A 25,775-nucleotide genomic window follows, 5' to 3' on the forward strand; every position below is an offset into this window, starting at 1 on the left:
ATCATGTCTCTGGAAACAGGGTGGTTTCTGGAGCATCCATGGACAAGCAAGTAGACTCATTCCCACCATTGACTCGTGGGGCCCCAAGAAATGCTGCCACGGTCCCTGGGTTTTGTACTAACAATGCCCACATTCTGGTAAATCAACTTTCTGGAATTATTTCATGTGCACAAGTAGCAAATCTGCTTCCCAGGTTAAGAAGTGAAGGGGAAATAAATAGGATGTAGGGCATGCTGCACTGCATGTTCTGTTAGTGACTAAAGCAACACTGCATGTCACCAGTGGGCAGTGCCTAGACCCAGATTCCCGGGGCTCCTCATCCACCAGCAGACTGGATACACACGCACACACACATTGGAATTGACCCCAGTCTTCTCTACCTCCTCACACCCCAAGTCCATCAACAAAGTAAAACAAAGGTGGGTGTGGTGGCATGTCAGTAATCCCTACTACTCCGGGTCTGAAGTTAGAAGATTGCAAATTCGAGGCCAGCTTGGGTAATGCAATAAGACCCGCTCTCAAAACAAAAAGGCATGGGGACGTGACTCAGTGTCATAGCACTTGTTTTGCAGGAGCAATGCCTTGAGTTCAATCCCCACTACAGCAAAAAATAAATAAAAATCAACAACAAAAATAATCCAACAAAAGCTAACAAAATCTTCCCCCTGCCCCCATGTCCTGGAGAATAATTGAAATGCCTTTCTTAGAGAACACCTTTATAGCTCATAATTTTTTAAAAAAATCATACACTGTTGAGAGTTATGAGGGACACAACAATCAATGCCCAAGGTAGGTGGGGAAGATGGGGGCCTCATGGCTGGGGCTACTGGAAACAGAACCATGGTGGGGACAGGGAGAAGCAAATTGCATCATGTTCAAAGTGTGGTCCAGGCTCACCCTTAGAGTATGGGTAAGAAGTTGCTCACTGGCCCTCCACTCAAAGACACTAGACAAGCATCGGTAAAGCATGAACATTTATATTTAATTTACATTTTGACAATTTGCACATAAATAATGTAAACCAGTACGTAAACATAAGAGAGTTTGTTGTTCTAGCAAAGTAAAAAGCCAATAACTTTGGTCAGTTTTAACTTTGAGTAGAGGAAAAAAAAACCACTGTTGATTGTGGGCTCAACATTCACATGTAAGAGGCCTAAGAGGGAAAAGACAGATGGCAAGAGAAGCAAGTGGTCCTTAGGAAGATTCTCAAATACAAGAAAGCATGAAAGGAAACCCATGTGTTCATTGGGAATAAAATATTTGGTGTCAACATCAGAATGACGCTTTGGTTTACCTACAATCAAGGACCATGTCAAACACAGATACATCAAAAATTGTCAGTTTTGAGCTGAGGTGTAGCTCAGTGGTATAGAGTGCCTAACATGTAGGAGGCCCTGGCTTCAATCCCAGCACTGCCAAAACACACAAAAAAAATCAAAAAACAAACCACAATTGTCAGTCTTGCTAGTCTAGGAATAGATCAGTAAGGCTCTTGGTTTTCCCTGGATTGCTTGAAATCTGTTGTTCTCTCTGCAAGTTGACATTAGTTGATTCGAACAAAATGGTGAATATATAAAAGAATTGAACAGTGATGTGTCAGTATTTAGGAAAGAGGGAAAGGAAAAGAAAGTTTGGTGGTAAAGGAATACTGAGTTGTTTTTTTTTTTTAATTTCTGTGACTCGACTGTGACCACATAATCATGATGTGGCAAAACAAAAACATAGCTGTTCCAGATGATCCTTAACAGCAAAAATGATGTATTACTTTCTCCCTGGTTATGTGGCCCTCACCCCTGCACCAAGGCTTCTTGTCTCTGATAACAGGCAAGGTGGTGCCTGAGCACTGATGTGATCGTGAGGTCCTCAAGTATTAAGCAAAGTCTCAGAAAGAGTTTTTTTTTTTTTTTTTTTTTTGCCCTTAGGAAAAGTAGGTTCTTTTACATGGCTTGGCTCACAATTTAAGTGGTTATAAATATATTATATATACACATGGTATAGTGGTATAAATAGATTTATAAATATACATCAATCTTTGCTACACCTTGAGTGCCAACAGGTAATCTTTGGGCTTAGCAGAGTAAAAGATAGAATGACACAGTCTATCTTTCTGGAGCACACTGACTTGGTTTCTCCTTTGGAGTAGCAAATCATTAGATAAGACATCACTTCCTGCACTACTGAACACACTCAATGAGGTAATTGTTGTTGAACAACTTTGCAATGCCCTTTCATCTTCAATTAAATTAACCATAAAATGCAAAAACACAAATACTGAGGAAAATCTGGGTTGTACAGAAAAAAATTACAATTGATGTGTTGGGGATAGGAATGTCCATTACCCGCTTTTACCCTAAGATGACCAGAATACCCGTTTTTCTGTTTGTATTTTTTAAGTGTGGCCCGAGCCTATCTACTTCAAATCCTTCCTGGTAGAGCACCACATTTGTGCAATTTTGACATAAAAAACAAAAACCAACAACAAAACAACATCTAGACTCAAGCTCCCAAACCTCACACGTACAAAACCACCTGTGCTTTGGGAAAGTTTCTCAGTGGTTTTAAACATAGAATTTTATCTTTCACATTTTCAGATAATACGCTGGGATGCAAAAGTCAGGTGGCCACTCTGAAGGCCAAATGACTTTTGGGGTGGGGTGCAAGGACCCTACTTTTGAGGAGAGACAGGTTGAAAAAGACTTCCTGTCACCTTTTTGGTAAAATAATGACTAGGAAAAAAAAATGACGAACTAGGAACAAAACATGACAAGATTCCTTTTCTTGTTCCTTCTACTCGAGTTATCATTGGGTAGTTCTGCACACACACCCCATGTTACACAGTGCTGTTCAAATGACATGATCCTATGAATTAACACATCAACTGTCGAACTTTGGCAATACTGAAACCTCATTTTCAGGTCATTATTACAGAGAGAGGATGACTGAAGTCATGTATTTGTCTACTAAATCTTAGGTACTTAAACAACTGTGCAGAAATTATCTACAAAGATGGCCACAAGACAAAATTACAACATTTATACTCAAATTACAAGGAATATTTCCAGTCATTGTAAACTTTTTTAATTATTGCTTTTTGAATGATAAATTGTATAATAAATTATGAAGGATTATCACTGAAAAAATAATTATGGCTAGGCAATAGTCTTAGTAATGGGAAGGCTATGCAAACATATCCACACAAATATTCAAAATACACAGGTTCAAATATATAGACGTGGATGTAAATAAGTATATATAATATGTATACATATATATATAGAGAGAGTCTTTGCGTCATTTATGCCCTGAGATTTCGGTAACTTTGGAGTCCTTCTTTAATTCCAGAGGTGAGGGGAACCCCCTGCCGCAGGAGAGCTTTGCGGATCTGGAGATACGCATGCGCCATCTGCTACAGGCACCCCGACTCACAGAGTCAGAACTTAAGAAACAAAACAAACACTTGCTTTCTGAAAATCCTAAGGATCCATTGGTTCCACTGTTTCTTGCTTCACCTTTACAGGTACCAGAGGTAGTGGGTTGCTGTGGGGCAACTTCATGAGGGACAGGTCTGATGACTCGTAAAGGCTGCACCCTGAGGAGAGGAGTCCGTTCCCCATGTTTCTTTGCAAAGACACTTTCAGGCCAGTTTCTTCTTTCTCTTTTCTGACCACGGCCAGAATTTCCTTCTCCACCACAGAGGTCACATCGATGTTGTCCTCCATGTCCTCTAGCCGGTCGGCATTGTCACTAATGTCAAACTTCTCGATTTCTTCGTTGATCCGGGTTAGGTCCTCCAGGGCCAGTCCAGTGGCTGGGGCTACCGGGCAGTTCCCTTTCAGGTGGACCTTGAGGCTGCAGAGATGGATGTAGCTCTTGTGGCACTGGGCACACTTGTGGGGCCGCTCCCGGGTGTGCAGTCGCTTGTGCAGCTTCAGGTGCACAAACTGGGTGAACTTGGCAGGGCACACCTTGCACTGGTAAGGCTTCTCTCCGGAGTGGAGTCGCAGGTGGGTCTTGAGATTGCTGGTGCTGCTAAATCGCTTGTGGCAGACCTACAATGTGGGGACAAGGGAGGGCCAAGAAGGGAGAGAGGGAAGAACAGAAGATTAGGAGTTTGCCAGTGGGAGGGACAAGCCGACAGGCCAATGCCCAATAACCTGGAATTAGGAGCCTCCCCGAGTGTGCCCACGCAGTGGTGTGGTACTAAGCACACTGGGGACATGGGCACACTACACATGGTGTGCTATTTACTTCCCTCCCATCTTCCCACCCACTGGCTTTGTCACCCTTGCTGCCAGTCAGCAGGTACAGAGTACCGGGGAGCTCCACAGTCTCAGCCCAAGGTAGGACTCTGGTTTAAATGAAGGGCTATATGACACGAGAAGGCAGCTCCACATATATTCTACAAAGGTCAAAAGCTCTACCCGGAACACACCGCCCACCTGGCATTCATGTGGCTTTTCTCCCGTGTGGACCAGGTAGTGTTTCTGCAGGTGGGCGAGCTGAGTAAAGCCCTTGTTGCAGGTCTGGCATTTGAAAGGCCGTTCTCCACTGTGCACTCTCAGGTGGACCTGGAAGAAGCCACAGGTGTTAGCTCTGCTCTGGCACCTAAGGTTTCTGCTCAAAGACTCGGGTGTTTGTGGTGGAAATGTCTTAAGAAAAGCATCAAGACAAAGTCTTACAGAGAACAAGGCCTTGGGTTTTCAGAATGCTCTCATGGGCCTGAGCTGAAAGAACAGAAGTCTCAGCTTGGCAGGGACTTGACACTGATCTTCTAGCCCAAACCCCACATTTTTATTATTCAGAAGAAACTCAGGCAAAGTAACTTGTCCCAAACCACAGAGCTAGAAGTGGTGAAAGCAAAGGAGAATCCATGCCCACTCAGCCCAGCCCAGGTCTGCCACTGCCGGGAGGCAGTTCCCATTGTGTGGATGTGAGCACGCTGCAGCACCACGAGGCTTACCTTCAGGTTGGAGAGCTGGCCGAAAGTCTTGGCGCAAACGTTGCACTCATACTTAATCTTGCCATTCTGCTTCTTAAGTGGGTAGGGAAGGGTCTTGTAGCCGGTCATGTTTCTTTTGTTTTTAATGAGATTCATGGCCTCGTCACTGCTGGGGGATGCCATCACCGCTGAGGTAGCTTTGGGTTGTACCACGTGTTCTGACGTGGCGGCTGTTCCCGCCGTGGGAGACCCGCTGGTGGGGCTGCAGGTCTTGTCCTTCATGCTGGCAGCAGCCCCGGTAAGGGAAAAGGCACTGTGGGGTGCTGGGACAAGCACCTCTCTGGGATGCTCAGGCGGAAGCAACCTCCGGGCTCCATCTGAGGGCAGCGAACTTGGGAGAGAAGCTGGGTTGACCATGGAGTGAGGCAGGCTGCCCCCACCAAGGAGGTTACCGTAGACAGGATACAATCTCGGGAAGAGCCCAAAGTTGTTGATGCTGTTGATGTTGCTCATGGTGCTCAAGCCGTTGCAATTCATGCCGTAGGGAGGCAACAGGAACTTGGGGTAGTGGGCATTGTAAGAGGGGATGAAGGCTGGAGGGAGGTGGGGGGCAGGTGCGTATCCTGGGTAAGAGCCCAGACCTTCGGTGCCATAGGGTGTGTTCAAGTAAGTGTAGGAGTCTCGGTGTTCATGAGAGCCAGGGGCCAGGGGCGACACAGTGTTCCCCGGGCTACTGTGTGGGCTGGAGCTTTTCAGGCTTTGGTCAGGGCTGCTTCTTGCTGAGGGACTTGGAGTTGTGGAAGAGGGGATGGGGGAGTGAGTAATGTAAGTTGGTCTCTCCATCCCATAGGCCAGGGAAGCTTTCCATAAGTCTTCCGGGAGAGGAGCCCGGATGGGGTAAACAACCCGGGGGTAGAAGGGCATATCTGGGCTGCCGTTCTTTCTAAAGCCATCGATGTCCTTGTCTGAAATGTTAGAACGGTAGAAGTCCTTCCCTTTGGAGGGGTTAGAGTCCAATTTTAGGATTTCTTTTACGCTGTACTCTCTCTTTGGGACATTCTTTGGGCAAAGTTCATTTTTCTCAGTACTCGGTTGCTTTGGGTTGCTCTGTGTTTGTGCTGAAATAAAGAAGAGAGGGTGATTACTCAGAGGCCTACAGAGAACTGAAGTGAAATGACCAGAGCTGCTCTGAGCACCACTTGGTGTCATGAATGACAGGCACCCGGCTCCCAATGCCTTCTCACTCAAGAGGGCTCGAGGGCCACCCACTCGGAAGTGCTACTCTTTTTCCTTCTCAGCAAAATAGGGACCATGGCAGCATCTACAGAATAAACAGGGCCATTTGGATGATCTTGTTTCCATTAGTACGAACTTTATGATAGAAAAGTGCTGTTCAAACTGGAACAAGATAGCGTTCATCAAAATGGGGTGGAAAAATACTGGGGTGGGGGTTGTCACAGGTTAATAAAAGTCATTCTGATGTTCACAGTTTACCTAAAGGAAATCAGCACGCCCTGCAGCGAGATGTGAAAGATAAAGACTCATTTCAAGTAATAAACAGTCATCAATTTTCAACTTCTTGTTTAATATATGAATTTGATGAAGCCCTATTCAAACTGACTATGCCAAATAAATCAAGGACCCGGATGCCACCCCTTATGTGTAATTGGCTGACAGCACAAGCATTTCACCAAGGTTCTGGTCTAACCAGGCTCCCAGCAGTACTGTCCCCTGGAATCACAAGGTGTGACAGTCACTTCTGCCAAACCACAACAGGTACTTCCCAAGCCAGTTCAATTACTTACACCACCAAAGAAAACAGAGGCGGCTGAGAGGGAAGCGTTTATTCCCAAGGATGGCATATGTTACCCGGTTAACAGACTATTTAGGAACAGGAGCAATGAGGACAGCTCTCGACTGACTATCCATGCCACTGCCAGCCCTGTCGCAGGACAAGTGAGGTCTGCAGTCAACATCAGTCAGAGCAGAGAAAACTTAAAACGCCTGCTTAGTCTTTCCTGCAACCAAAAGTAAACCAGCAGAGGCTTGGTTGGAGCCCCTGTTCCAGAAGGGCCGTCCCTGAAGCTGGCTCGCCTGCCCTAGGGGAGTGCTGAAGGTGCCTTGAGAAGTAGCAGGGCCCATGGCCTGGGCATCAGGCTGAGGCCTTCGTAGTAGGATCCCTCCTTGTCCTACGGAATGTTCTGCTGGATCTCACAGAGAAAGCTCTCCGGGCCTGCTACCTGATGGGTCTAGAGATGAACTCTGTGGACCTCAAAAATGGAGCTCTTCAAATCCATTCTCCAGGCTGACAGGCTGAAGGGAGGGATTCCTTCCAGCTGGAGAGCCCCTCTGAGAGTGTTATCTCCTGCTAGCTGTTATCAGTTACTCCTGGGCCAGCCAGAAGCCCCAGAATAAACACCTCGGACAACACTATCGGGGAAGATGCTGATCAGGGGGCAGTGATGGAAAGCTTGTTGAGGGAGAGGATTTCTGAAGTCACTAAACCAAAATAAATATCCCCTTATCAGGCCAATATCAGCCTTTCAGTGAGGCCCAGCAGGCAGGAAGTTCAAATTGTCACTTTTGTTTTTTAAAGCTGAAATGGTAAAGGAAGAGAAAGACAACTAAGCTGGAAAGCTGATAGGTGAGGCATCTCACAGGCGCAGGAAGGAATTTTATGAAGGTGGAGAAAAAAAAAAAAGGAATGACTGGGATGCATCTTCAGGCTCAAGTTAACAAAAACAAAATAAAACTGCCCCCAATAAAATAAAAATACAGAAAATTCATCCTCATAACTTTGTGTCATCTTTATGCGGCTGAGTACATCTAGTTCTCAATTTTTTCAGTAGCTCCAATACCCCCAGGGTTCTAAAATCCAGTGAGCATGTACATTTAAGTCAATTCCCAGAACTGCCCCCAGATTTAGTCTGTGTTCTTCCTAAGTACCTTAATAGAACTGAATTTAAAAACTGACATGAAGCTAATGTCTTGGACAACAACAAAACATGTGCGTGCGTGCATGCGCGCGCACGCACGCACACACACACACACACACACACACACAGAGTCAAAATTTCAAATTTTCTATGGAAAATATCTGGCACAGTGCCTGGTGCATATTATATCTTCTCTAAATGTTTTTGATCTCTGATGTCTTTGGGAAATAGATCTACACCTTCTTCTATATCCAGAGTGAAATGTTAGGCTCTCTAAAATGTCCTACAGGTGGAAGTTATGGAGTCTATATGAAGGTGCATTTTACAAAATCGTCCTTCAGCAGCTGAGTAATCAGGGGAGCTGGTGTCATTTCTGACTCTCCCACTCAGCAGCAGCTTGAGTTAACATGAAAAAGAAAATCAAGATCTGTTTTTGTTCTTCAATCTTAAATGGCTGTAGGCGGAGGGAGTCATTTCAAGAGTGAACTGCTTCTGAAGGCTCTGAATGGCTTAATTATGCCGACTCACATTTTCGATCTATAATAAGAACCCCCAAGACTATAAGAAAGAACCTAGAAGTTCTGCAGTAGGCAAAACAAAGTCTGTTTTCAACTGAAACTGAGAAAGCAGATTAACATTTAGAAGTCTATAATTTGGTCAACTGTTTTCTAGATGGGTTAGTTAGATAGATGGCAAAAAAAAAAAAAAAAGGAGGGGTAGGGTCTTAAGTGGGTCTCACCTTTTTTTTTTTTTTTAAACTTAACATTTATGCCAATTTGTGATTTCTGGCTACTTTTCCTTCCTTCAAATTGCTTCACATCTCCTCAAGTCTATCACTTGAATCCTCAGGGTCAAATCAGCCCTCTGTGGTCTGGCATAGGCCCCTATTGTGCTTTAAGCCTGGAAATCCAACATAACTCATTTGGAGACACAATCTCCCTATTAGGCCTGATGAAATAGTGGAAATTTTCCTGATCAGAGTCTCACTCATCAGTTGCCACACCTAAGACAACTGGTTTCACAATCAGCGCCTGAGTCTTACTGCTGTGTGACTGGCTGTTGTTAACTCTCATTCTTTCCTATGAATATCGGACAATGAAGGGGTGCCTGAAAATGCCCAACTACCACTACCATTTGGAAAAATTCTGCTTAAATAAAAGCAGATATTTCAAGGCACAAAGGTGTCATTTCATCGTGTTGCTTCTGAACATAAGCACTTGACACTTAAAATACCGTGCAAAGTCTTTCCTTGGGGAACAAAAATGCCAGGCCTTTAAAACCTTCCCTTGATGGGCACAGAGTGGGGGTCCTGTGCAGAAAGGTTTCTTCATGGTTGTTGGGAAGTCAGTGGGGTTGGGGTGACCCCAGTGGACTTACTGTTTAAAGATTTCAAAAATAATAAAACTTTGTCTGAATCCATAAATGACTAAAGGAATGTAAGGTCTTGGGAACCTGAAGCAGGAGGATAGCAAGTTCAAGGCCAGCCTGGGTAAGAGATCCTATCTCAAAAGAAAACGAGTTAGGGATGTTACTCAGTGGCACAGGGTTTGCCTACCACGTGTGAGGACACAGTTAGATCCCCAGTACTGCTAGAAAATAAAAAATAAAATAAAACAAATTTAAAAAATGTAAGGAGACTCTCAAGGGGAAGTGGCTTGCTATGCTGAGAAAGTGAGGGGGAACAGCACAACTTCCCCCGACATGGCTCTGACAGAACTATGTTCCAACTGTGCCTTTGTGTCTTTTACTACCGGGACCTTCATATTAGGTTAGGCACACACAGCAGAAGGGATGCTGGGTACTTAGCCCTAGAGGTGTGACCGGCAGTCTCAGGTAGCACTGAGAGAGGACTGTCGCCATTGGTCAGGGCAGACGACACTCATGATGTTCATTGGGGAAGCCAGTTTGCTCTCAAGCAGCCCAAGATCTTTCCCTGGAGTTCAAAAAAGCACCGTAGTGTGTTAAGGGCCATAGACATAGACATAATTCTAGAATGTGATATTACAGGAGTGGTCATGAAGCTTTTACAGCCCCAGATTTTCAGAAAAATTGCAAATATAGACTCAAGATCCTAAGGAAGATCAACAAGCTGAATAGCACATAATAAATACAAAGAGCTGGACAGATGGATTACATATAACTAGGGTAAGTAATTAGTTTGTTACCGGGTCCTAGAGTTGAAGTCAAAATGTGATTTATGTTAAAGTTATTATTTATTCCAAATATCCCAAAGGTAAAAATGTAAAGTAAAAACAATTCAGCCTTTAGATGAAGCAAGCAAGAGAGCCTATAAAAAATTGTCAAGTCTGGGTAAAGGGTAACTGGGAATGCCTTATACCTTTCTTAAACTGTTTCCTTAAGTTTGAAATATTATCAAAACAAAAAGTTACAAAAATTTCAGCATTCAGTTTTAACTTTTGAGCCCCAACGAGTTCATTTTAAAAGCTGTTATAAAATTTAGTAAGTCTAACCAAGAATATGCAATTATAATTACAATAGAGGTTAGAATTTTACATTAATTCTTAAATTGTTCATAGAGATCACTTGAGAATGATAAAATGAAGGAGCCCTTTACAGAGAAAGGTCATGACAGCATTTTTAACCAAATAAAAAAAGTAAAAGCTTATAAACCTAAGGAACTGAAAATTTGTTAAGATAAAGTGATAGGTGGTTACTGTAATACTGATTAGGAGATCAGATTAATTAGTTTTACCATAAGAAAGGAAGCCAAGATATGAAATCTCTAGGGTTATTCACTTAGAATATACTTGAAAAACTATGACAGAGCCTTTCTAGAAATAACCTTATGTTCCACATAAGACCTTGACTTTATATACAAATGTGCACCTCTACATTATTTCAATGCACATTTTAAACACCAACAAACTGCCATCAACAAGAGGTGATAGCTTGCATGTTCTGCATGTCTGGACCAATCTCAAACTCCCAACTGCCCCCTTTTGGATAAATTAGAATTGGACACATATTTCTTCCTGTAAGTTTCTGAATTCAATACTCAAAGAAGCTCTTAATATTTCTTTTTTTAAATGGTCAGGTTACATGACAGGGAACAGGGACTAAAAAATGTTTTCCCTCTTCCTCATCTCTGGTTTAAGCCACCTACTTAGTCCAACAGATGATGAAGCCATATAATTAAACAACCTGTTATTAGCTCACAGGGGCAGAACTGACATTACTGGCATTTTTTATTTTTATTTATTTATTTTTTGTTCTGTAATCCACTTACTGAGATTCATCATTGTGAGCTCTCCAGGATAAGGGTAGTTAAGCCTTTCTGCAAAGTCTCGACAATACCACACAAGAAGTTCCTGGTTGGCAGGGATGGGCTTAATGGTGTAGAAGTAGATGTTCATCCCGTTCTGACACGCAGCCAGGTTTTGCTCCCGGGCAGAGTGTGCCGGATTCACATAGCGCATCCAGTTGCTTTTCTCCTCATTAAAGCCATCAATGAAGTGGTGAAGCTCCCCTCTGGAATAGATCTGTCCAAAAGAGAAGACAGAAATGTGTAAGAGGAAGTCAGGCACAGAGGACCTCTCAGCACAGATCACACAGTGTGTGATCGCTGACCCACGCCCCCCCCACCACCACCCCAGTGCTCAATTAGAAAAAGAATCAAATCAGTTTGGCCAGAGTACTCTTGAATCAGCAGAAATGAAGGTGGAAACAGGTAAGGCACATTCTTGTCAGTTACCTTTTCCATTTGAGTTTTATCATCTTTTCATGGTCGGGAAAAATAGTAGAAGAATGAAACACAAAATTTCACCTAAGAAGCAGCCTCAAACCGATTAAACCACCAGAGTACTACTTTTGCTACAGCACGGTCAATGGCAAATGGGCGATGCTACTAACTTTAGTTCCGATTCTGCTGACTTTTAGTGCTTTGAGTCATTGGGTAGAAGAGCAAGCTGACTGACTGCGTCAAACTGAGTCTCAGCTTTTTCTATGGCCTCTGTACTAGCTGTTTCCTACACCTCCGCCCAAGGCTCAGACTATGCAAACATCCTCCACCCCCAACCCTCCAGAGTCCTAAAGTAACACTTGTTCATATGAATACTTGGAACCTTGCCTTTTTGTGGAAGTGCTGGGTGGGGCAAAGGTGAACTTCACCTGCCATAACAAAGGGAGCGCTGGGACAGAGGCCAGAGTTTGACAGTCTACTGAGAAGTCACTTTTCCTCTTGATAAACACGTTCAGCCTTGCACCTTGCTTTCAAGCCAGAGAAGGGAAGAGAGAACCCCTTCTCTGTGGGCAGGTTGGCCAAAACCTCAAGCGAAGAGCCCCTGCCTTGCAATGGTGGGAAAAGAACAGAAAGAAAGGGTGGCTCTTTAAAGGCAGCTCACAAAGGATTCCTAGTTTGTCTTTTGGTGAACAGAGGCACTCGGGGCACTTTGTAAAAAGACAGAGGTAAGAATAGGAAAAATTCAAGATAAGACTCTTACTGAAATTACATGCTCCATATCCTTCCACAGAAAGCTGCTCTCTCTCCTTCCTCTCAAGAGGTGCCACCTTTTCTTCAGACCCAAGAGCTTTCCTTCAACACACACAACCAATACCTGGTCATCTGCAACCCTAGCCTCTGAGTAGTAGGTAAGGGGGTAGCAGAGATTTTGCTCTAATAGGACAGCAGGCTGTTGCTTTCTTCTGAGTCACTTGCTGGCTATGTTAAGTCTGTGAATCGTTTCTATATTTCCCTCCAATGTTATCAGAAGTTAAAAAAGGAACCCTGTCCCTTTAACACAGGCAGTAAACACCAGAATCACTTTCTTTTAAGAGTAACTTCCTGTAAATTGCGAAGGGGGAAATACATGTGGCTTCATCAAAGCAGCTTGTGAGAGCTTTTGCGGTGTGTTTTGTTAAGAGAAAATGGAACAAGGCTGGGTGAATTCGGCTATCAAGAGGGGTTTTCAAGTTTGTTTACTCTGATGTGCAAACTTCCAGGAACGTGGGGTTCCATCGCTCTAGTGCTCTCCGCCGGCGGAAACTGCTTTCTAAAGCTATGGGTCTGGCGGTTCCAGTCAGCCTTCCACGGACTACGATTTACTGTATCCTCATTCAAAAACAGGACCATCCATGCCATGAAGTCACACGCACATCCCCACCAGAAAATAAAATAATGCATACGTAAAATGAACCCTGCTGCCTGTCACTCACCTCGCTGCATTTCCATCTATTATCACAAGATTAAAAACGTGCTGACTCATAGTACAGTTACAAGAAATGTCACTGGTTTCTCAACTTGAACACCCCTTCTCTTTGACTGTGTAATTTGCATGAAAGTTTTTCTTTCCTTACAACAGATGTTCACATTCCTGCCAGCAAAATCGGGATGCTTCTAATGACACGTGAGAAGTTATCTCTTGACAATATCCTTTGCAAGTGAATGGCAGATTCAGATAAATCCTCCCGAGGAAAGACTTTTAGTTACTTATCCTGAAATCTTTAAATGAAATAAGGAAGGGACAGAGAGATTCTTAGGTGTTTCTTGTCTTTTTTTTTTTTTTTTTCAAAATGACCAGGTAGTAAAGAGACTTACGTTGGACTGTGTTAATTCAGACCTTTGACTTTAAGATCAGTATACCTCGATGGCTCATGTCTGAGAAGAATTTCTTGGCAATAAAAGCAAAACATGTGCTCATATTTTTCTATTATAAGTCATGCAGTGAATATGTTGTAATTTATTTTGATCCTGGGGATTGAACCCCAGGGGCCATTTACCACTGAGCACATCCCCATCCCTTTTTAAAATTTCTTATTTGAGAAAGGGTCTCGCTGAGGTGCTGAGGCTGGCCTTGAACTGGCCATATTCCTGTTTCACCCTCCCAAGTAGCTGGGATTACAGTGTGTGCCACTGTGCTCAGCCAGTGAACATATTTTAAACAAGTGTAATCATTAAATAAAAATTAAGGGTGCATGATTCTTGGTGAACATATATAACTGTTCTCTTTCACTTGGGAAATAGTAAAATAAATTTCCAGAAACACAAGACTTTCTGGATTAAAAAAAATATATCTTAGGAATTGCTTCTGAGTAACCCCCTAACAAGTCTTTTGTGATACTTGTATAAAAAGCACTAAGATTTTTAGGCCAATTACCAGCCAAAGGAAGCATAATCCAATTTACCATGCAGCCATTTATTTTAGATATGTACATTTTATATAAGTATGTATAAAAATTGCTTACTAGGTTTAAGTAAACATTTCTTAATTTAGCAAACTGAGTATCCAAAAGACATCTATGGAAAAAGGGATTCTGACTTTTCTCTGTTCATTTTTTTTTTCCTTTTTTTTTGGGGTGCTGTGGATCAAACCCAGGGCCTCATGCATACCAGGCAGACACTCAACCACTGAGCTATATCACCAGCCCTCTCTGTTCACTTCTAATATAGTTTTTTACTTAAGAATTCCATCTCACTGGTTCACCATGGTGGTCCTTCCTAACCCTAATATTTCAAAGGAGGTTGTATACGCCAGACTTTTTTTTTTTTACTGGATTGTAAGCATTTTCCTTATACTATGGAAGTAACTTACATACTGTCAGATTTGATTACTTTTATAGTATAGATGGACTTAAATAGGACAAGTTCTATGGTCCTTCTCCATTCTCCTGGCCCATCTTCTACCCATCCTTCCTTAGTGACATTTCTCTTCAACATAATTCATTTATGATAACTCTTCCATTCAATTAAAGTTAACTCAGCAAGAAATCAAGAAGGGGTGAAATCTAAGGCTTGGTGACTCATTACTACTTCCTTGCAGAGAAATTCAAATGAACCTACCCTTAAAGCAAGCAGCAAACTGTTTCCTTTCATCACAAGGTCTAATGAGTTGCAAAAAATTAAGATTCACATATAGTGCATATCTCCCCCACTAAACACCCATGAGCTGTACTTCCAGAGCCAAACATTTAATCAGTTTCTCTGCACTTGCTCAGAATTCTCTGTTCCCACAGGGACCCAGCATCTCTTAGCACAGGCTGAAAAAGGAAGTGACCCTGCTCTTCTAGCTCCAGTTTTTCCTAATACTGAAAGTCATGAAAATTTTTCCTTACTTACCCGCCAGAAGTATTTCCTGTTGGCATTCTTGGGGACTGTATCATTGGTGTAGATTTCACCTATTAGGGGTCCAAATCGTGTTCCCTTTGGTATGTATTCTTTACTCACCACTCCAATAACCTAAAAGGGATAAAATACATGAAACAGTTATTTTAACTGCAAAATGTTAACCAATCTTGTTATTCTAACAAATTGAACAGTCAAGTGGTGACACAATCAACTATGGGGAGCAGACATTCATGATTGCTGGTGCAGGTAACAAACAGTAAGCTTCATCTGAGGGGATACCATCAGTGTGTGGGGTGCTGGGGATTGAACCCAGAGCTTAGGGCCTGCTAGGCAAGTGCTCCTATCGACTACATCCCCAGCCCTGTTTATTTTGAGACAGGGTCTCACTAAGTTACCGAGGCTGGCCTCAAACTTGGGATTTACATAGAAGACTATCTTTTAAAAAATTTTTAAGAAGATCATCTTTTAAAGTTTAAGGTCTAGGGCTGGAGTTGTGGCTCAATGGTAGAGCGCTTGCCTATCATGTGTGAGGCACTGGGTTCGATTCTCAGCACCACATATACATAAATGAATAAAATAAAGGTTCATAAACATCTAAAAAATATTTTTTAAAAAAGTTCAAGGTCTAAGCAAATACTCAACCAAACATTAAAATAGTCTGGAGGATTATCCTCCAGTGATTGGGGATTCTTTATTTTTATTAACTATGTTTCTTGCTAGAAGATCAGAGAGGATAACCATTCTGTTTTAGATTAAGAACAAGACACTGCAAAATCAGACGGTCAAGATGAGACTTTTTCAGGTCCCCTCCTAGTTTCCTATTTCTCATTCTCCCTCAAACCATAAACACAGTGTGCTTGAGGGGAATAAAATAATTTAAACCTCAGAAACCAAAATAATGCTCTTTAGTTGTTCCGCAGAGGCCAAAGGAACCAGAAAGCAAACACATTATGTTTTTTTAATTCTAGATGAGTCCTCCTCCCCTGCCATAGCTTGTAAGTTCTCTTTAGCAGCAGAAGAAAGATCTTTCAAGTAACTTTGTACTTCCCTAACATCTTCTACGTGACAGTGGTCAAAAGTCCTCCTTTGAAATGTAATTTATACTGAGAGAGCTGTGGGTTCTAGGTCTGAGAAAATGACCTTCTCAGATTGGATGTTTCACGCATTTGCACTTGGCAGGGCCTGGCTAAAGAAACATGTTAACTATGCTAGTTCCTCCTTGATCGTAAATTTCTTGAGGGAATTAAAAAAAAAAAATCACCAACCACGAATCAGGAAGCAATTCATCACTATTCAAAAGAACCCTGTGAGCTGTCCTTGATGACGATTGCAGTTACAGTTTTGCTTTGGTTTTTATTCTCTCACTTTCCCATTTTTATTTTCTTTTGTTCAAAACAGACTACAAATTACTTATTGAATATCTTAACTGAAATGGACCAAGGATTGGGAGTTGGAGTAGAAGACAATATTTATTTCCAGTTTTTATTATCCTTCCTGTGTAACTGTGTACCTAAAATGGCAGATGCCAATAGCTATTCAAATAGTACACAGTGGAATCTAAGATTTTGGCTGTGATATGTACTGAGATCTCATTTATCTTATCACTGTTTAAATAAGTAGGAAATAAGCACACCTACATTTTGTGACAGACCAGTCTTTCTCATGGAAGTTTTCTCATCAGCAAATGATTTTGTTTTCTAAAACAATTTAGTATTCAATATACAAGTTAATGGAGCATACTCAGATTGGAAAGAGAGAAAAAAAAAACAGAAAAGAAAATTTCCTACACCTAACACAAGTTGAAACAAGGTTGGCGAGCTAGAGTGCTATTTTTGGTCCTCTATGAATTTCTGGCAGAGAGCTGAAAAAAGCAGATGTTCTTTTCATTCTCCTCCTCTGCCTTCATTTACATCTATCTGCCCTTTCAAGAATAGTTCATCATCCTTGGTATGTCAGCACCACCACTGGGGACAGGAGCATCTTTGAGCAGTCTTGAGACAAAAATATATACTTAAGCTTAAGTAGACTAGGGCTTATGTACAGGCTCATTGTTTAGGACATATTATCAAACCTAATTAATTTGAAAAATTCATGGAATTGACTTCAATGACTCACAAATCATTAGACATTCACGTTTGAGTGCTTATTCCATAATATTAAAATGACAAACAGGAAAAACAAATAGTGCCATTTGTTGGTGAGCCAATAATTAGCAGTTGATATTTTCAACATATCCACTTTAAAGCAGTAATTTTAAGAAAGGTACTCAACTGGTTCATCAACTTTGTTTTAAATTATAGTCTCTTGCAGACAGTGTCCTGGGAGCCAGAACTTGATTACCAACAAGGAGCATTACATTGAGGTCACGGTTTTTGTTCCAAATTGCTGTTCTTCCACAGGATGAGCCTTTTGGTTTTCAGCTATCAATCTGACACACTAAGAAAAACACACATTGTCTGGTGGCCAGAAAGAAGTCAACCAGAATCTTGTTCCTACAAAGCATCTGAGGAAGGCATGAACCCCTAACACCAACTAAGCTCAATGATGGAGTAGTTACTGGGGGAGGAGGACAGCAGTTTTGGAAGGAGTCTTGCCATCTTTAAACTCACAAATACAACTTGACAGGCAAGACAAGGGCACAAACAAAAAGAGGACAGCAGGTGGTGGAAGAGAAAACGAAGATCCTCAAGCCTCAGACAAACTGAGAACTTTGTTATTTGATTACCTTTACAAATCAGCCAGAACCTTAATTGTTTAAACTCCTATTATATACAGAGCTGTAGAGTACACAGACTAACCTCTATAGATAACACAATTTCGAGGCTGGAAGGAATCCTGTAGCTGATGAACCACCTACATCCAATCCAAGCTCTGTGCTCTAATACTATGCAATCAATACCTTCTTGAATTCGTATTGGAGTTATTATTCAAAAGGACACAAAAGCCTCAACCCTTAAGATTTTGTGCTTCTCCAGGTAACTTTGAGGGTTGTTTTTAATGGGAAGTGGAAAACCAAGACAAGAGTTGTCCCTCTGGTCCTAAATGATCCAGAGGTTTATCCAGCCCCATCTTCCTGACTCTTCATGTGCAACTTTCTATCCTTGGAGCAAGCAGAGAAACCTGGCATGTGCTTTGAATGCCACAGTGCTAAATTAAGAATGTGTTCACCTAACTCAGGAAGGAAAGTTCACTGGAACTGACCAGGGTCCTAAAGAATTACTGCTGGGGACAGGCTACTGTAAGTCTTCCATAAACCTTTCAGGGAGAGGACACTGCATTTCCACACAGCCATGTTTCATCTGCCCCCACAGAAGCCCTTTGCTCATGCTTTCTGTGCTAAGCAGACCCCTTTGCCACTTGGACACACCTGTCTCTGTCAGTGGCCTCAGCTACAGACTATACCTAGTTGTCCTCAGCTTCCAGAAAAATAAAATTAAAATAAATAAATAAATAAAAGGTTTCTTTTCGATTGTACAAAATGAAGGTGATTTTACAGCTTGTGAGAGACTGAATGGGAATACTGAATGAAACTATGACAGTCAGAACACATATAGGTTTGTTTGTTTTAAAGGTGAATTGCTCCTTTCAGAGGGTATACAAACAGAACAATAAACTTTAAGCAGAAACATTTTTTTCAGATCTAAATGTGGTCTGAGCATCCTTGCCTCAAATTCCATTAAGATCATTTTAATCATTAGCTATCTCTACCTCCTCTCTGGATCCCACCCCACAGAACTTCTATTTTGACTGTCTGGATATCTTCATTGAGAGGACTAGAACTCTAAAGTGATCCAAGACCTTCACCCTGTAACACACCTCATTTTAAAAAGGAGTGACGTGAACAGAGATGTTTTTGGAAAGTTTACTTCTTCATTACATTTCTTTTGAAGGAAACTCGGTAACATCTTAGAACATCATCTCCCAAATAAAAGAGCTTGAAGAGGGAATTCCATGTTATGGTGAGATAACTTTTACATGGTCTATTTACCCAATCTTCATCAGCACATGACTTAAGGTCAGATTCCCCTCGTGAGGGCCAGCAACCTCAGCTGAGGGCAGAAACTAATACAGGCTACTGCTTCAAAAATACAAGTGTCGAAACTGATTTTTGTGTAGTCAAGTATTCATAGAAGATAATTTCAGGAGGACATGGGGAAAATCCCCGTAAAAGAACAACCTGTCAGTTTAAAAAGTTTTAGAAGTCTTTTTTTTTTTTTAAGGTTTTAGAAGTTTTGAATAGGATGTCTATATTTGGTTTTAGTTCTGGAAATAGGAAGTAAGAAAAGCCTCATTAACGAGTGCACAATTATTCTAAGCCAAATCTAAAAATGAAGGTCAAGATCAGAAATATGGGTTGTATGTTTTGTTTTTAAACCAAGAAAAAAAAAAGGTGCTGACACATAGCACAAATTCATAATGAAAAATGATCTTGTTAAAAAAAAATTCCCCAGTATGTCAGCACAACAGTACATAATGTAACATCTCCTGTTGTTTAAATTAATGAAAACATTTAAAGAAGGGCAAGATAAATCAGATAAAAACTATAAGTAGAAAGGTTTCTACCCTATTTCCAGCTCAGGCTTATGAGACAATGAAGAACAAAGTGAATAATGACAATGTAAACATCTCATCAATCCTGAATATTTCTGTCCTAGAACTGGTTTGCAGTTATTATACCTTCAATGGCTCAACATCACAATCCTCTTTCACCACCCAAAGGGAGCTGTCCTTTCCCCAAGTTCAAAAAAAGGTAGGAAGGAGGTACAAATTCCAGAGTAAGCTAAAGACAGAATGACATTCAAGTTTATTTCCTGGCTGCTTTTGTGATTAGGGACTAGGGGTGTACTATCCCCTACACAAGCTCAATAAAACATGGGTAAATAGGATAAGAGAATCCTGGTCTCCTAAGTTAGTTTTGAAGGATCCCCTTCAGGAACACAGGTACTGTCTGTTTTTTGGTTGATTAGCATACTAAAATAGGGAGACGAAAGAAAAACCAAACAAACTCCATAAAGGCTCAGTTTGAAATATGTTAAGACGATAAATAAAACCACAGTGACACCAAGAGGGGCCAGTGTAGCATAATCGAGAAGTACTTGTTGGAGAAGTCAGAAGAACTTTGCTCCAAGTCCCGTGTCTGCCTCTAACTATAGCCTTTGGGTGAGTGACTATCTCTCTGAACCTTGGACTAAAGAGCACAACTTAACTCAATTATGATTTTCAGTTGAATGACAAAAATTGAAAAACTTAAGCCAAGAGCTAAACTGAGGATAAGAACATTATAATAAGGATAAAAAGAGATGTCCCACAGAATGAAGATCTTTACTTCAGTCCTAGTAGACTGGTGAGGACAGCCTAACACAAATGTACCTTGGGAACAGAACAATATTAAGTCAAACCTGATACAGGAAAAACACACTACACCTCTTAAAGCCATAGCCAAACCTTCAATAATGCTACATTGATTCCAAGGGCCACCACATATTAGACTTTCTATTGAGAAGAGCATTACTTTCAGGAAGAGGTTTAATTAAGACCGACCTCTGGGGTTACATTTTTGGTAACATTCATGTACAACTACAATTTAAATTTTGCTTTTTACAAAATCTACCACCACTCTCCCAGCAGGGAAAAAATTTAAAAAAAAAATAAAAACACCGAAAAGTAGAGCTTTAATGAAACTCAAAGCAGAATTGCTCTATTTAATTTTAGACAGCTGTGTCTCCCCTCACCAAAAACACTGAACTCAGACACACAAACAGGAAAGCGACAAAGTGTTTCCCAAACAGGCTCCCGGATTCCTTTTAATGCTGTTCCTAAGGGAAGGGGGAAAGTGATTTGACATGGCTGTAATGAATAGTCCCAGCAGCAAATCCTGGATTCTTAGAGCAAAGGACTCCTTTTCACTACTTTCTGAAGGCAGCAGCAGACAGTTCTGCAGGCTGAGAATGGGAAGCTGGCTGAGGGGTGGGTTCCTTCAAGTCAGCCTAGTGAGAGCAACTGTAGTAGCCAAATTCTCAAAACAAGAGGCGGCTCTGCAAGCTATTTCACAGTTAAACATCACGCCTAGCTATAATCATTATATAAAAGGGTAAATACAAATCAGTTGCTCATTCCAAGTTTAGGTTTTCAGCCCCTTTGAAACAACAAAGAGCGTACCCACTTCAGAGGCCAGTAAGGAATCGGCCTGCCAGTCCAACCAGAGCAAAGTAGCTGCTGCAGATAAACAGTGGTTAGTGAAGTCATCCGGACAGAGGACACTTTTACGTGACCCTCTTCTCGGTTTATGCCATCACTTCAGTTCATAAACACGTCAAGGTTTTGAGAATAATTTTAGAAACCCAGCTAGTAAAGCTGGCTCGTTAAAAAGAATAAAGCCATCTAATGACCAAAGGGAGACAAAAGAAACATTGAGAAAAGTTTTCTCCTTTTAAAATATTGTCAAAACGAAGGGCCAGTGGGTGCAGAGCTTTTCAGAAGCTCACAGAGACGTGTCAATTTGCCAAAAGATTGAACTGTTTACTAATTAGTATGAGACAGTTGAAGGCTGGAGGAAATGAGGAGGAACTGATTTAGGGAAAGAGAAAGCAATGACAAAAGTGCATGGAGTAATCCATTATTTACTGATACTTCAAGATTTTCCTAGAGGAGGCCTCAAGGGCAAGTGGGGAGATCTAGCACCAGGTGCCAATCTTCTTCAGCAATAAACCAGAGGCTTACCTCTTTGGTGTTGGTGGCATATTTGAAAAGCAGATTCCTTGGTAAGGATGCCTCTGCCTGAACAGAAGTCACTCCATCGGCCCCAGAATCCCAGGGGTGGTCATTCACGATGTATGTACACTTCTCTTCAAACTCGGCTTCTGTCCACAGAGTCATGTCTGCATCCTCCATGTCCATTTTCATGGTCTCCTCAGTCCCCTCTGCCAACCCTTGAAACTTTACAGCACTGGAGCTACACTTGGGGGCAGCCTGGAAGAGAAGGGAAAGGCCTTCAGTCCCCATTGTCCTGCTGTTCCTATGGCTCCCTCTGAGAGGCTATGACTAATACAGTAGTCTGAAGACTTTAAAAGCAGATGCAGAGTGCTTGGTCCAGTTGAGTAAGAGCCCAAAAGACATATAAAGTACATTGCCTTGAAGAAGCAAGGTTTTTAAATGCTACTTAGTTATTTAAAAAAGAAGAAGAAGAAAAAAATAAGAAGAAGAATGTGGCAACCTCACTGGGGGGAGAAGAAACACCTTTGAACAATCCCTGGCTTTACCTCTCACGGCAGAAAAATGTTGTGGGCGCTGTGTCCTGTGTCCCAGAACGCCTGGGGTCATGGCCGCCAGACCCTCAGCACTGTGGAAAAGCTGCCTCAGAAAAGTGTCACAAACAAGGAGAGGAAGAGGAAGGAGCTCTGTCTGCCTCTGAATGAAGCTAAAAATGGAAAGCGCGTGTGGTGCAGGAGCGGAACCCAGCCTGCCTTTTCCAAACGGGGAAGACTGAACTTTCCCACCAGCTCCCAGCGCAAAACAACTTTCAAAACAACTGCCCCCCCCCTTTCTGCTACGCGCTCTTTCATCCTCTCGCATGGAAGACTGAAAAGGGCTGCATCCTGCCAGCATCACTGAGCTTCAGACAGAGATCGTCTGGACCACAGGAAAAAGAGGGAAAATGAGGGAGGGGAAAACGCCCCCTCCCCCGCAGCTTCTTTGGATCTGTGGGCATCACACTCCAAATTGACAAGGCACAAAACATTAAACTATTCAATAGAATTCCCTGAAGAGAATTCCTTTAGGAGCCCTCAGCTACAAATAGCACTTTCCATTTAAATCTGAAAGTGTACAAATTCCCAGAAGTCACTGATGTGCTACAGTTTACTGTAACTAAAGTTATAACAAATATAGAAGACTCAGAGCACAAGATCTGCTTCCACTTGTAAACTGATGAGGATAGTCCCCAAATCCACCCGCACACAGCAAAAGTGCTTTCCAAAGGAGAGAGATAAACAACTTCTGCAGTGTATTCCCACGTAGATAGATGTGTTTGATAAAAATTAGGAATGGGGGTATCCTTTCCATGGAAGACGTGCTTGTTAAAATGTAAACACAACACCGTGGAAGTCCATCAAGATAGTTCTACATTCTTCCACTTCTTTTCTAAATATGTTGCTCTTTTCTTTTTTAAAAAAAGATTTGCCTCAGTTAAGACTTAAAATAGCTTGTTTATTTACAACATGTAGAGTCATAACGCCATATAAATGTTAAAAAATAAAATAAAATTGAAAACTTCAGCAGACCCGGAATAGTTATTTTGTTTGCCGGGGGGTGGGTAAGAACCACTACTGAAATTTCAATGAATTGACAATTATGTCTAGAACCGAAAGGGTTAATGATTCATAAGGAAAAAGTCTTATAAATGTTTGACAGTACTAAGTGTACTAAAACAGAAGCATTTCTCCTTCTACCGCAACTGCGTTATCAAAAAAAAAAAGATTAAAAAAAAAAGGAAGAACGAACGAAAAGAAAGTAAGGAAAAAAGAAAGTTTTTAGGTCAATTTCAAAATAAAAATAAAAATCAAGTTCCTTACCAAGGTCGTACCCACACGTTTTTCCAAGCAAAGATCCAACATCTGAGATAAGTCTCACTCATGACTACCCAGTCCACATTCTCCCCGCGCCCCGGGCCGGGCTGAGCAGCACTGACGCGCACCTCGGCGGTCCCTCCTTTTCTACCGCTGCCCCGGCGCAGGCTCCCGGCTCTCGGCGGACAGGTGCTGCGCGCTGCTCTTGCCTCTCCGCAACACTGGAGGGCCGAGTGTCACGGCAGCACTGTCTGTGTTAACCAGAACGGCGGCTCTTTCTCCTCCCAGCTGCAGACTTCACTAGCCACTCGTCTGATTCACTCCTACCAGCTGCCAGAGATGGGGGCGTGGCCATACCTGGGCTCGCCCGAGCTGCGCGGAGCCCAGGGCTTTCCCCCGGATTGCGAGCCGCCGCCGAGAGCTTCCTCTCTTCGCGTCTGAATTTCAACATTTACTTGGAATCCTCTTACTTCCCTTTGAAGTCACTTACCCTCAACGTTTAATGGTGCTGTATTGTATTCTAAATACTCCAGATCGCCCTGCTTCCTGTCGCGGCAGAATACGGGGGCGCACACTCCTTAACTGAAGGAAACCTAAAAACTATCTAAAACATTTGTGTAGTTCCTCAGCTTGAGTCCGCAGTTACAGGATTCACAGAATTGACCTCGGAAAGAGCAAGTTGAAACGTTTTTGCCTCCAAGGTAATACTAGGTAGCTATCCATGGCTCAAGTTCTTGCCTCTCAAATACACAACCACCCTTCTCCCCTGCCCCTGCTTTAAGATTCCATTTCTCCTTCCAACTAAATACATTCCAAGTAACTTCCTTCTTTCAACTATTCGGTAAAAAGGGAAATAGGAAAAAGTTATGATCCTACAGATTCACATTTTTCCCCCCTTTCTTCTCAAAACCCACATGTAGACTTCCTAAGGAGTGTGTAAGTAAAACGTGGAGCTTTAATTATTTCAGAGTTAAAGGGAATATTGAACTGATCACTGCAAGGGGAAAGCGGTTGGAGGCAATAATTAGTGGGGCTCATTCTGAGCCTGGCTGGCTTTTCCTCCAGCCCCAGTCAGTCCTCTGTTGAAGGAAGGACATCCTGTGATGATGGCATACAATGTCCTGTTTGTTTATTATTAAGAGCGTGGACCTTGCATTCCTGCTTCTCATTACAAAACAAACCAGATGCTTTACTTCCTTCAATGGTCTTGTGCCTTCAGCAAGGAATCCTCTAATTCAGAGAAACAATGATGCAAAGGGTCCATTTATAGCAAGCACCCCATTACAATTACTATTTAGATCACCAAAATACAAGTCTTCCACTTTCCTGCTTGCCTCACCATAGATAGTTAAAAAAAAAAAATTCATCTCTCTTTCTACGGTAGCCTGCAATGTCTTTTCTAGTATTTTAAATATGCCACGTGTGCATACACACCCACACACACACCCACATATACACACCCAGTCCCAATCTGATGATACCAACTTAGTCATACAATGAAATGGACATTTGAGTATTTGTTTACCGAAAGAAACTGAGACAAAGCAAAGCAAAAACCCAATTCAATCATAAAGGTAAGTCTGTTTATCTTTAAATTTTCTTTCAGGAAACTTTCCTAGAATTTTATTGTTGGTGGTGGTGGTGGGGAGGGGAGGAGGTAAAAGGTAATATGCCAGAGCAGTATGTGTGTGTGAAATCTTTGTACAATCTCTGTAGCACAGAACAATTAAATTCCCACTAGGGGACATAAGTAGCACATACTCCCTGCTGGCTGTGGGTCCACCTGTTATTGCATGTTATGCCAGAGGGGACGCTAGCACCAAGAGGAAACAGGGCTTTTAAATCAGCTGATGTGCTAAGGGTGTAAAACTGAGTGAACAATTCCTAAGAGCTCTCAGAAAGCTCCAAGATGATAATTAAACAAGAGAAATCCAGTCTTCTCGAGAGGGTTTATTAGCTGATGCTGAGTCAGCGCCACAATGGACAGAAAAACAACGCAGTCATACTGAAGGCCGGCCTGCTGCTCAGAGTCTCCTTGGCAGATTAAAGAGTATTTCACTTCCCTTTCAGCATCCAACTCTGTTCTGGGACCACATATGCCCTGCAAGTGCCAGTGAGGGAGCCAACCACAGTGGAGTAAAGGGATAGGCAAAAAGGCTAATATTCCAGAGGGCTATAGTAAGCCAAATATTTGCTTTAATGACTGGAAGATGCCAGTGAATCAACTCACTGTTAATTAATATCAGCCTGCACTC

At 42.1% G+C, this 25,775-nt stretch overlaps 1 protein-coding gene across 6 annotated transcripts in view; it reads right to left on the reverse strand.

Moving 5' to 3' along the window:
* Positions 1 to 961: 961 nt before the first annotated feature.
* Prdm1 (PR/SET domain 1) overlaps positions 962 to 25,775 on the reverse strand; it is a 97,721-nt gene continuing 72,907 nt past the window's right edge. For 2 of the 6 annotated variants that reach the window (XM_078019550.1, XM_021729719.3), the window contains exons 3-8: positions 21,677 to 21,925; positions 14,948 to 15,067; positions 11,123 to 11,375; positions 4,961 to 6,057; positions 4,440 to 4,568; positions 962 to 4,049 (exon numbers count right to left, since the gene is read on the reverse strand). In XM_078019550.1, coding sequence (XP_077875676.1) covers positions 3,474 to 4,049; positions 4,440 to 4,568; positions 4,961 to 6,057; positions 11,123 to 11,375; positions 14,948 to 15,067; positions 21,677 to 21,859 — 2,358 coding nt within the window. In that variant the 5' untranslated portion in view covers positions 21,860 to 21,925 and the 3' untranslated portion in view covers positions 962 to 3,473. Of the gene's footprint in view, positions 4,050 to 4,439; positions 4,569 to 4,960; positions 6,058 to 11,122; positions 11,376 to 14,947; positions 15,068 to 21,676; positions 21,926 to 22,192; positions 22,339 to 23,526; positions 23,804 to 25,775 lie in introns of those variants that run through there. The other 4 variants (XM_005330130.5, XM_040283157.2, XM_078019551.1 and 1 more) reach the window with 4 other exon arrangements.

Source organism: Ictidomys tridecemlineatus, chromosome 8 (assembly GCF_052094955.1).
Source record: "Ictidomys tridecemlineatus isolate mIctTri1 chromosome 8, mIctTri1.hap1, whole genome shotgun sequence".
Lineage (NCBI taxonomy): Eukaryota > Metazoa > Chordata > Mammalia > Rodentia > Sciuridae > Ictidomys > Ictidomys tridecemlineatus.